At 41.7% G+C, this 12,361-nt stretch overlaps 1 protein-coding gene across 3 annotated transcripts; it reads right to left on the bottom strand.

Annotated features, from left to right (window-relative positions):
• Positions 1-3,150: 3,150 nt before the first annotated feature.
• Positions 3,151-11,927, bottom strand: LOC136529974 (coatomer subunit beta'-1-like). 3 transcript variants are annotated; one of them, XM_066523028.1, is made up of 24 exons: positions 11,725-11,927; positions 11,576-11,596; positions 11,401-11,462; positions 11,255-11,309; positions 10,279-10,315; positions 9,869-10,194; positions 9,644-9,775; positions 9,412-9,560; positions 8,327-8,395; positions 7,688-7,838; positions 7,543-7,608; positions 7,182-7,370; positions 6,555-6,695; positions 6,400-6,474; positions 6,109-6,282; positions 5,917-6,008; positions 5,720-5,836; positions 5,111-5,225; positions 4,914-4,985; positions 4,411-4,607; positions 4,236-4,329; positions 4,020-4,126; positions 3,670-3,814; positions 3,151-3,464 (listed from the first exon to the last, which is right to left on the bottom strand). In XM_066523028.1, exons 1-24 carry the CDS (start codon positions 11,725-11,727, stop codon positions 3,339-3,341), a joined length of 2,715 nt encoding a protein of 904 aa, XP_066379125.1. In that variant the 5' UTR covers positions 11,728-11,927; the 3' UTR covers positions 3,151-3,338. The 3 variants fall into 3 exon arrangements, 2 of the variants coding, with proteins under 2 accessions (XP_066379125.1, XP_066379126.1); XM_066523029.1 differs by having other exon boundaries at positions 3,670-3,736; XR_010777497.1 differs by having other exon boundaries at positions 3,383-3,464; positions 3,670-3,833.
• Positions 11,928-12,361: the final 434 nt, after the last annotated feature.

Raw genomic sequence — 12,361 nt, 5'->3', positions numbered from 1 at the left:
CGGTAGGAACTGAAAACCAAATTACCAGCAAAACGGTAGCGACAAATGATGTACAGTACAGAGCTGTCTTCATGGCGGAGCAGGACGACTTTGGCTCGATTGCCTGCCCGACAAAAGCTGTTCGAGCACTACCAGCTGGTCGTGACTTTCTTCTTGGTCTTCGCCATGTTCGGCATCGCGCCCATCACCAACCATGTGAAGCATCGCGTCTTGACGGCGGCCTCCAGTGTGTCACCGCCAAGGCGAGGATGCTCCTGCGCCTAAGCGCGGCGCTCGACTAGGGGGCTCATGCCCTCTACTGCGGCCGAGCCTCCCAATCTTACCCTAACTGCGTGCGACATCCATGTGTCTTCTAGACCGTCCAGCATGGCACGTTTCACGAGGTGCACCGACGTCCTCATGACCATGAACATAGGGCTGTTCATGTTCGGTCCAGGTCCGTCCAGCATGGCACGTTTCACGAGGTGCACCGACGTCCTCATGACCATGAACATAGGGCTGATCGCCCTGTTCATGTTCGGTCCAGGTCTTGCCGTGCCACCGCAGACGTCAGGAGCCAGTTTACCAGGGCATTGGCAAGTTCCAGGGCCACATCGTGTCCTCCATGGTGTTGTGCGGGCTCACGAAGGTGGAGGTGAATGACGACGACACCATCACTAACATCACCCGCTCTCCAATTCTCCAATGCTCTCTAGGAGGTTCCTACGTGCGTGCATGGTGCCCGCACTCCTCTTCTCGGGCGTATCGGTTAGGCTCTGGCTACTCACCTACGCCTACATGCTGGAGGCCAAGGGGTCTTCTCGTGCCTTAGCGTTGGCGTTCGTGTCTCCTTCTTCCGCTCCTAAGCCCTGGCCAACGTCGCGTGAACGCAGCGCTCGGCAGGGGCTCATGCCCTCTGGGCACCGTCGCATAAAACATGATACTTTATGTATTTATGTTTACTTTATGTATTTTTTTTTCATGATGACAGGGTTGGGGAATCTTTTCATAAAACATGATACGTCTAATAGCTATAATTGGTGATGATTATTAGAGCCTGTGTATCAAATTAAAAGAAATATGATTTTGATTATTGTGATAATTTCTGTCTCGTGAGAATTAGCATGAAATTCAATTAGGACCTCTAATTAATTATAGCAAGATTTATTATGGTACTCCTACATACCAGTTTATTGGTCTTGACACATCAACATCATCAATACACCCCTTCCATCCATGAGTGATAAGCAAGGAAAAAAAATCTAAGTTTACAGTTTTTTTTATCAATAATAATTAAGACCCATTTAGATTCCACGGTCTGAATCCATGATTATGGTCTGAACTCTGCAGGTATTCATCGGCTGCCCGGCAGAGATCTTAGTTAGTGCTACATACATACTGCAGCAAGTGAGCATCAGATTCAGTTAGATCAGCCAGTGTTTGGTTCTACGGGACCTCCTAAAATTCCTGTCACATCGAATATTTAGACACATGCATGGAGTATTAAATATAGACTAATTACGAAACTAATTGCACAACTTGCGACTAATTTGCGAGACGAATCTTTTAAGCCTAATTAGTCCATGATTTGACAACGTGGTGCTACAGTAAACATATGCTAATGACAGATTAATTAGGCTTAAAAAATCGTCTCGAAAATTAGCCTCCATCTATGTAATTGGTTTTGTAATTAATCTATATTTAATGCTCCTTATTAGTATCTAAACATTCAATGTGACATGAATTTTATGAGCGAACCAAACACCCCCTATATCAGGTTCGCTCAGAGACTGTGTTCTGCATCCAGCTGCGGCTGCGCCGTGGAAAGACTACAGTTTCAATCCGTGGCCAAGTATATATAATCTGAGTTTGAATCTGCGGGCCAAAACCAAAAGACGGCGTGAGATATGAATGACTGAATCTGTTGTGCTTGTACTTGTTAGTTGCTCCCCCAAGGAATGAAAACCATGCATGGTTCAGGAGCGGTTTAGGCCGTGCAGTGCAGGCATTCATCATGCCCGTCTCTGAAATCTTGGCATCGTAATATGTATGTCCAACGACAACAAATCCACGCAATCTTCAAGAGATGCCCACTGCGCCGCCGCCGCCGTCAGAGGTCGGAACCGCGTGGCAATAACAACAACAAAACGCCACATGATCAATCTGGAGACAAGGATAACAGGAGCAAAGTTCGTTCGATCGGGATGTTCGCTCGTGAGTGCCGACCAGACGCCGGGTTCGCTGGCGTCTCTGCCTGACAAGCAACGTACGTGCTGCTGTGCAGTGTGCACTATGGCCGGGAACGGCATGGCAAGTGACAGGGACGTGCTCTCAAGCGCCGGCATTCTGCTTCTCTGGTTCTCTGCCACCGTGCTTGCCTCGCCCTGCGTATACGATCGACAAGCGGATACCATACGTACGTATGTGGCCTCCTCTCGCTGTACGTACGCCTCACTGCATCTCACCACACGCCGGAGGATTTGGCTTTCGCTGTCCCAGAGCCTATTGATGCTTCTCATCTCTCTCGCTCTCACAGGTGAAGAGCATGTCCAGCCTTGTTTTCCTCAGGATTACGTTGCTCTCAAATCAAAGAATCCCACGGTTACTTTGTTCCTTCTCCACGGATTCGGAGCTGTCCATTATGCGTCACATCGGAGCAGCATCATACATGCATGATGGCCACACATACGTCAGAGGTCGCCAGCAGCTTGTTTTGCTGGTGAATAGTCACTTTCCTGCACCTTGCCCCTGCATCGCGGGAGCTAGCTGCAGCAGTGGTGGACTGGCTGGTGCTCCCGGCGCGACGGTCTGGACTGGAGAAGTCGATTGATGGCTCAGAGTGGGCAGGGGAGGCCGGCAAGCAGTGGCGCACCTCCTGCACAGCACGCGTGTGCGCAGCAGGCAACGCAAGGGGGCAGGGAGTCAGCACGAGGGGGTGGGGCTCGCCAGCGAAGCAGTGGCCCATCTCCTGCACAGGAGGTGGTGCGAGGGGGCAGGGGCTCGTCGCCGGTGGCCAGCGAGCGGTGGTGCATCTCTAGCGCAGGGAGGCAGCCGTGTGCGCAGGAGGCGGGTGCCGTGCAACCATGGGAGGAATCGAGGCTAGACAGGGCAGATAAGGAGGTGCTTGTTGGGCTGGGCCATATCCCAGTGGCTGATCCGTATCAGGTCACGTACTCGATATTTCCTAAATTAAACAAAAACAGGATACTCGGATGATACGTATCCAAGCCGTATCGGTGACGTATCAGATACGTCGCCTTCCTGACGTATCCGTGCTACAGAGGTATCAAAACTCAAAAATTTCAGAACAGTGAATCATCATAGGCAAAACTTGGGGTTTCCACATTTGCCAAAGAATTCTAAGCAGACGAAGCTCCTTCATTGTCCGTACCCTGCTGTTCCTCACCCTCGTCCCCATTTACAAAAACTGTCTCTTCAGGTTCATCAGCATCATCTGTGTTCTGCATTTCATTCTCTTCCAATGCCTGAGAACAATTTTATTCATTATTCCAAAAGGTCACAAAAATTACAGTCGTCGACAAGGAGAAATAATGAAATAATTGCGTATCAATCAAGACATAAGGAATGGGCCGATGTGAAAATGGATCATAATAAATATCAAGTTCCTAAGAAAACTCCAAAGTGCATAATTGAAAATGGACAATAAGAAGCAGAATGCACATGAGATACCAGTTGATCAGGTTCTCCATTTTCCTCAGCTGCATCTTCAAGTTCCTCATGCTCCATGACCTGCATCCTTTTGAAAGCTTCCACAAGAGTCATGTCTGACTTCTCAGCATGATTCAAGTACTGGTCAGCAGGAGGATAATGACCCCTGCACATAAAGATTTATGCTATTGCAAAAATTTTTACTTAATCAAAAACTGTGAGGTGGTCAGGGCTCAAGACTCAGAGCAGATGCAATAATGGTGACATTACTCTTTGGAACCAATAAGCAGTTTCTGTGATTCAATGTTTTTTTTACTTCTGGTAAGCAATATGCTAGAACAAAACATAGTAGTTTGTGTGATAATGTGTACCTCTGAGAAGCAATGTTTTTTTCTACAGTTAGAGCAACCTGCCAGTCTTCAAATAAATTTGGATATTCAGAAGGATCTGCTAGAGACTCTGCAGCTTTTGGATTAATCTGCATACAATGTACAGACAAAAAGAATAAGATAATAGCATGACATTTTTTTTCGAATGGCACGACACTTTTCAGTAAGAAGACTAAGATGGGAACATTAAGAAATTACTTTACTGAGGTCATTTCTCCAAATTGCTACTATCTCTGGTACTTTGCTAGGAAGATATGATCGTGCCATTAATGCAGCTTCAGGTATACGGTTACTGCAGAATACACAAGATAATGTTTAGCTCTCAAAGAAAGAGCACCAAAACAAGGATTTAATCACAGCAAACGAGATTTACCTGTCTACAAGCAACTGTATGCAATCTTCCACTTTACCAAGCATAAAAAGGCAGAGGAAAGCAACATTGTTTTTTCCATGTTCTGTTGCCAAAGAAGCAAGCTTTTCAATTCCTTCAGCATCTCCAAGAGATGAGTACAGTAGCAACAAGCCACTTAAATCCTTCGCTTGAAGAAGGCATTCCTCCGCCAACTCTAGCTGCAATGTAGAGTTGTGGCATACCCATGCCAATAAGCTATCATTCACGAGCTAATACAGATAGGATATGTTCAATTTAGGTCATGTTTCAATTGACATCATTCTGATTCGCATGGAGAGTTTTGGCCAGGAAAACATGTTCCATTGAAGTATTGAGAAGACTAAAGGCCCAGACCCAAAACTATTTGATCACAAAAAAAAAAACATCAAACTACACAAGAGGCATTCCATTCTTGAAAACTTGTTTCTTAGCAATGTAGTTATTTAAATGTCAAATACAAACTTTCATAAGGTTTAAGAGCCAACCTTGCCTGTGGACATGGCAAGTTCGCCCAACTGCTTCCATTTAGATTGACTTTGTGCTTCTATGGCGATAGCCTGTACAGTAAATAGGCATGAGAGGTCTTATAATATATGTTAGTAATTTTGCAGCAATGCAGTATACAATACCTCAAATATAGTCTACGGTATTAGAAGAAAATTAGTGACAATATAATCAGTACCTTTGCAACTTCTAATTTTCCAAGCTGCACAGCTAGGTCAAACTTGTAGTCAGCATCGGTGGCTATCTCAAGAGCCTCTTCCAACATACCTCTCGATTCCAAAAAATGAGCAACACTGTCATATGAAAGAGAAACAAGAGCTGAGGTTAGAAGAGAACAGACTCTAAATAAAGTTGGACAAAATACACAAAAAGGGCGGAGAAAACTAAGTATATTAATTCAGTAAATTATGAACATAAACAAGATAAAAAACAATATTTAGTTTTTACTCACTCTTCCAAATTATAAGATGTTTTGGCTTTTCAAGATACATTACTTTTGCTATGTATCTAGACATAGTGTATATCCAAGTGCATAGCAAAAACTATGAATCTAGAAAAGTCAAAATGTCTTATAATTTGGAATGGAAAGAGTAAAGGAGTAGGAGTCTATTTAGATATGGCATACATCAGGATAGTTATGTGACACTAATATATATACATCAATTTAACATATAAACTGTCTTCCACGAAACAGAAAATGGGCCTAAAAGCAAAGACAAATTAGAAAAAAAAAGGAGCATACAAAAAAAATCAATTTATATTTTAGAACAAACAGGTAATCACAAACCTATTATATTGCGCCTTTGGTATGGACGATAAAATTTCATTTGCATGTTCCAAATCCCCACGCATCACAAGGGTCTTGTACTCAATCAAACTCAGAAGTAATGTGTACCCAATGACACTGTACCAAGCTTATATGTTAGTTACAGAAATTAACAGATGCTACAAAAGAAAGGAAGCATTGTTTTTGAGAAAACGCACTTAAACTCCTTGTCAATAAGATAAACTCGACTTTGGTTCGCAAGATATCCCAATAGGTACATAGGGCGATCCAAATGATACATAGTAGTGACCTGTAAGTATAAAGCTTATAACTATTGAAGTCGTGACACACATAGTGCCCATATAGAGAACTTAAACAGAAGAAAATGTTTTCGAGTAGACTATATTCACCTCACCACCAACGCAATAATTTAGGCGCGACGATGAGTTATAGATAAAGCAGTCTCCAACCCAAATTCCAGTTCTCACTCGCTCATTGACCTCATGAAGCAGCTCAAAAGCATCTTCGACACCTTCTTCGTCCACAGGCTTTCCACCTTCTAGATAAGAAGCAACAATATCTCTCTGCAAAGCACAAATCATACGATCATTTTGTGTTATAATCCCCATGCATCACAAGGAGGTGGGCAAAAGAAGGAAAAAGAAACAAAGTAATAATCATTTGAGGATACGATATCTTACATTGTACTTGAGGATGTAGAATGATGTATCACTTGCTATTGCAACTAGGTCACCACTATCAGCCCAGTAAACGTTCTATAAACACATGATAAAGGTTAATAGTAAACTCAAAACATACGGAATTTCCACCCAAGAAAAAATAATACTTGACTCACCTTAACATTCACATCAATTCGGCGTATTAGTCTACAATCAGCCCAGTCATAAAAGCAGATGAAGTCACTAGAACACATAGCCAACAATACCCCACCAAAAATACGCTCTGCTGAAAATGAAGGGCGGGTAGTTTTCTTCTCCTAAAAAACCAGATAATTTAAGTCATAGGTCACAGGACACAATTAGAATGCCAAAAGATTACAATTTGCTTTTTTGTGAAATAATTCAAAAAAAAAGGCTAGATCACAAACTTTACATTCGCTTCTACAACTCCTAGAGAAGTGATATGGCTAATAAAAGTGAGCGGGCAAGGGACATGCAACAAGCATAAGTTATGAATCTCCAATGAATTGTAAGCCTTAGTAACAAAACATGGGAAAAACTTGCTGCAGAAATCAAAGGGCACAAGTTGAATTTTTTTCCAGAAACATCACTGAATAAAGGAACACGTGATGAAAGAAAAGAAAGCTAGAAGAGTCAACTGAATACTAAAGGAGCAAAGGATGCATCTTTACAGACGCCAAAACTAGAGGAAATGTTTAGGTAATTATGAAAGAAATTAGAAACATGCATCTGATTAAACAATTTATATATAGAAAAACAATAAACTAAAGTAGACCATGTACCTGAAATGATTTACTGTAAGTCTTTATTCTTGATGTACTTTCCCTAATTGCATATTCTCCTTCTGATGACCAAACAAATTCCAGTGCAGTTCCAAATGATCTATTCCTCCAGGCCAGGGCAGTATAAATTATGTACTCGCCATCTCCACATACAACAACGAACCGTCCGTTAGGGTTATGCTTCAAGCTCTGAACAACCAAAACGATTACTCACAATCAGATTATACACCACTCAAGATTAAATAAAAAATCAGCACTGCCAAATAAGAAAAGAAAAAAATGACCAGTTAATAACTACACTATAAACCTACAATAGTAACAAATTTTAGAATACAAAGAATATATCAGCATCCAAAAGTACCTGTGGGTACAAATCACAGCTTCCTAACTCTTTTACAGCCAAGGGTAATCTTTCTCCATCTGTGGCCTGATTTGCAAAATACAATAACCTGTTAGACAAGTGCTTGCTAAATTATTTCATTTTATGCTGAAACAGACCAACTTACCTCAAAGCCTGCACCGACTGTCTTGATATTTACAGTTTGTATTTCATTATGTTTCGCCCAAATGATTTTCCCACTGGTATCCATACTTGCTATGGGTACTTCACGGCCCATTTTTATCATAATGGTCCCCTCATCATAACCAATCACCATCCTAGACAGTCACCAAACAGTATAGCTGTTTCAGTATTAGAAAATACATACCAAAAATCTCAACCACAGGGACAAAACAACCCGTTGGCTGTCTTAAGAATGTGAACAACTTAAGAGCTACAAGCATGAACATTGCAAGAAAGATAGAAATGAACAGGAGACATGAAATTGTAGCAGTAGCCGCCCATCGAATAACATACTGGGTTTATACGAAGTTTGGAACCACTAAACAATCGACCATACTGCGTTCTCCGTAAGGATATCAGCTAACTAGTGTGGCCCTCTTTAAGGCAAACAAAAAACAATTTGTAGATAGCATTTATAGTTGATTTACTAGCAGAATGACACAACTACACATACATACCATTAAGAGACACAAAGTGATATGATGCTTCTAGTTCTACTCCAAAGTGAAATGCTATATTAATAGCCAGTGTCCATTTAACTGACAGCACTACTGAAACAAAAGCGGAATGCAAATGATCTTACCTTCTTGATCCCTTCATGTATCCAACAGCCCAGACTCTCTCAAGGCCATAGTTTAGTGTGTTCTCAAGTCTACAAAATAGTTCAAGTATAAAACAAAGAACATCTCAGGATATGAAAAGAGTAACACAAGCAGTGTTCAGACTCAATCAGTATAGGACATTTTCCAGATTATCACAGATGCAAGAATAATTTAACTCAACCAACCTAGGAGGAACTAGGTGGGCATCGTAAATAAGAAGGAATAGGCACACAAATTCAAGTTCAGGAGGACTCGAACTTGGATCTGGGTGGTGGGAGTGCACACCACACCTCCCACTGAGCCAGGCTCCATTACTAAGACTGATTCCAAAAACAAGTACTCCTTCCATTCCAAATTATAAGACGTTTTGGTTTTTCTATACATTGCTTTAACTATGTATCTAGACATAGTGTTTATATATCTAAGTGCATAGTAAAAGCAATGTTTCTAGAAAAGCCAAAATGTCTTATAATTTGGAATGGAGGGAATAGTATTTGTAATTTCGGTAAGCAAAATAGTTAAAACTAACCACTGTCCTTTTGTTTCACACCCTACATGTCACTACACAGTGTACACACAGAATGTAATTGTGCTATCCTGCATGCAAGACAGGTACTGACACACATGCAAAAAGGAAAAATATAATGCACAGATAGGGGTTTGGTGAGAGATGTTCAATTGCATGCTATCATAAGAAATAACAGAAAGGTATCGTATCATAAAAAGTAAAATAAAGCATATTTCGTTCAATGACATGGCAGATAAGCTCATACATTTAAGTTAGCACACCATGGAATTAATAAGTTACTGTGGGTTTGAACTTTTCAACCATAAGAACAGAAAGTTAAATCCCAATGTCATGCCCATAGGCCTTTACATTAAAATTAGTTGTGCCCAATTGTTCTAGAAACAAGATAGTTGTTTAGCATTCTGATTTATGAGGAAGTCAGTTGATCTGTGTTTCAGGATTGATAATTGATAAATGGCCAAATTGTAATAATGAAAAAAACGACAGATCTATGCTTACATAAACAAGCAAACATAGAGATAAATAAAAACATGTTACCTGTAAGTTGTCGAATGCCATATACGAACTGTACCATCTTCGGATCCAGTAATGATTATAGGGAGCTCAGGATGGAAACAAACAGCAGAAATATTATGTGTATGCCCTTCAAGTGTCTGAACACAGCTCTTCGTCTGGTAATCCCAGACCTATTTTGCCATAAAATGCACCATCATAGGACTGCATAGAGCAACCAAACATTCAAAACATACAGCTAAGTACAAAAATGTACCTTTGCAGTGGAGTCATCAGAACCAGTAATCAAATAGGGCCTGTCACCACCAGTGAAGTAGTCAACACAGTTGACACCCTTTTGATGTCCATCGAGTGTGAAGTTTGGATCTGGAGAGCCCAAACTCCATATCTGCAATCTCAGAGTAAGAAGTATGAATGAACAAGATCATATCATGACTCAGTCGCAACTAACATCTTGCTGCATAACATTGTAAAGGCATACCTTTGTAGTGCGGTCAAGAGATGCGCTTGCAAAGGTGTTAATATCCTTTGGATTGAAAGTAACCTGCATCACATAGTGTGAATGTCCCTCAAATATTTGAGTGCACATCCACCCTTTATCCCAGTCCCACAGTTTTATTAGCATGTCATCAGATGATGACAGCACATATGGTAGAGTTGGATGGACCGCAACACATCTGATGTAATCACTATGAGCCTCAAAAACTTTAACTTTGTCCATGGTATTGTAGTTGTAGACACGAATGAACATGTCGTCTGCACCAGCTACAACCCATTGTTTCCTTGAAATAAATTTTGCCGACCTCACTGAAAATAAGTTTAAAATATACATTAGCATCATCCTGATCGCCAAAAGTTCTCATTCCACGTGAATCTAAGTGCTTTGGATACCTGGCAGTTCTGAAACTTCAAATGATTTCACCATTGCCTGAAAAGGTATATACAAAAACAAACATGTTAATGAATAAAATTCTCAGAATCCAACTTTATTTTTATGGCAACAACAAATATATACTTGTTATAAGTAAAATGACAACAATGCACTGGTAAATCATATCCATTCATGACATATACATAGATCCACTAGCTGGATCCTAATTTCCCAGAAATGAGACAATATTTCTTATGTCATACTCATGATTTTCACAAAATCATTTTGATTTCTTATTGTAGTACCTAAGGTAAATTTACCATATTTTGTACTCAAGCATACAGATCTTGCAGAACTGCATGTGCATATACATGATGCACAATAGTTCGACAATGCAACTCAGACACATTGGTTCAGACCCACAATCATGAAGGTGAAGATTGGTGACAGAAATGGAACAGAAACAGGTCATCTTATACAACAATGTAAAAGGTCATTAGGTTAACAACTTAGCTCACAGAAATGCAGACTGGCTAAAAAAGGGAGGACATAATCGTCATAGCGGAGCCAATATGAAGGGTCACTCGGTGGCAAATGAAATTGAACTATCAACGGTAACCCAGGATCGAAAATTCAGTGTGGAATCTAGATGTGTAATAATGTATCAGAACGATCAAGTGCTGTTTGTAGCCCTAATGACCTATATAGTATATACTTGAACAACATATAATGAGAGAAATAAACAAGGCGACCATAAAGTAAAGTTCTTTAAAGCTCATAACTGAAACTTAGACATGCAAAATTCTACTGCATGCCAGCCCACCAAACAATAGGCAGCACCATAGATCATAGCAACAGCAAAGATGTCTGGAATAAAGGATCCAGCATTGAGAGAGTAAACCCTAATGTTATGCTTGGTTCATACTGTATCTTATTTGCTAGCATTGGAATGAATTCACGCACATGTCGTTTACGAAAACCAGCTCGGGCCCTTACCTGTGCCTGATAATCCCAGATGCAGACACTCCCCGAGTACAGGCTCGACAGGATCCTGCACAATCAAGCACACCAAAACGGTAAGCACAAGCAGCGGCAATGGCTGAAAACTCAGTGAACGACCCCAGAACAGAATCGGAACTTGCCATGGCTCCGTGGGATGCAAATCCACCGACTTGACCCTCTCCGACCGTTGAGCGAACTTCCGCTGATCACCACCAAGGAAACAAAATCAAACTGAAATCAGCGCAAAATCAAAGCGGCACGAACAGTAGAAGGACGACGTGGAGACCGAGATCCAGTGAGGTCGGGCAGGCGCACCTTGATCTCCAACCTGAGCGGCTGCGGGGAACACGAGCAGAAAACAACATTGGTCAGATCTCTGAGCAAACAAACGTCATGAACCGGGCTCGAGAAAAACCGGCGAATGGATTGGAGATTCGGGAGCGGGCTGGTTCAGATCCACGTACCATGGTGCTGGCGGCGGCGGGGACGGCGCGGGGTCGAGCCGGGCGACTGCGCTAAACCCTAGAGATCCCCAGCCAGCGGCGATGGGGGGTGGTGGGGCGCGGCGAAGAGGGAGCGAATCCGATCGCGAGCTCGGTGGCGCAGGAGCGGCGAGCGACAGGGAGGGAGAAAACGGAAAAGGGTCTGGCAGATGAGGGAGGTTTTGTGTGTAATTTAGTTACTTTTTATTTTAATTTAATCTAAATTAGCATCTGGAAATTATTGTACTGTGTTTCCCAAATTGCAAACTGTGTGCCGCACATGCCACCATTTTTTTTTCGTTCATTAATGGCCGAAGGCAGTAGTCGCACAAGCTCAGTCGCGAGCAGTTTCAGCGTCACTATTGCGGTGGCACTAAACATTGAGATTGTGGCTGCCTGTCGACAGCGTCCAAACATGCTAGTATTAAGATATATATACACACACTTGTTATTAAAAATTATTATATCCATTCGATAATTAATCATGTATAAATATTATTTGAGTATAATCAGATCGATCTGTGCCATTTTATTTTACATATACGAATTTTGTTCTCTTCTATCCGTGCTCGAAGTTTTGAGCTCAGCTCCTACTAGGGCCTAGGCGGTGACTATTTGG

The sequence above is a fragment of the Miscanthus floridulus genome, chromosome 19 (genome assembly GCF_019320115.1).
Source record: "Miscanthus floridulus cultivar M001 chromosome 19, ASM1932011v1, whole genome shotgun sequence".
In the NCBI taxonomy this organism is placed as follows: Eukaryota; Viridiplantae; Streptophyta; class Magnoliopsida; order Poales; family Poaceae; genus Miscanthus; species Miscanthus floridulus.
The sequence above is the reverse complement of the archived record's forward strand: the minus strand, read 5'-3'. Positions and strand labels throughout refer to the sequence as shown.

Excerpts from the sequence above, each read along its gene's own strand:
- LOC136529974 (XM_066523028.1), bottom strand. Across the intron at positions 7,609-7,687 it reads CAGTCGGTGCAGGCTTTGAG|GCCACAGATGGAGAAAGATT; the intron begins GTAAGTTGGTCT and ends TTTGCAAATCAG. Across the intron at positions 6,696-7,181 it reads CTTACAGTAAATCATTTCAG|GAGAAGAAAACTACCCGCCC; the intron begins GTACATGGTCTA and ends CTGGTTTTTTAG.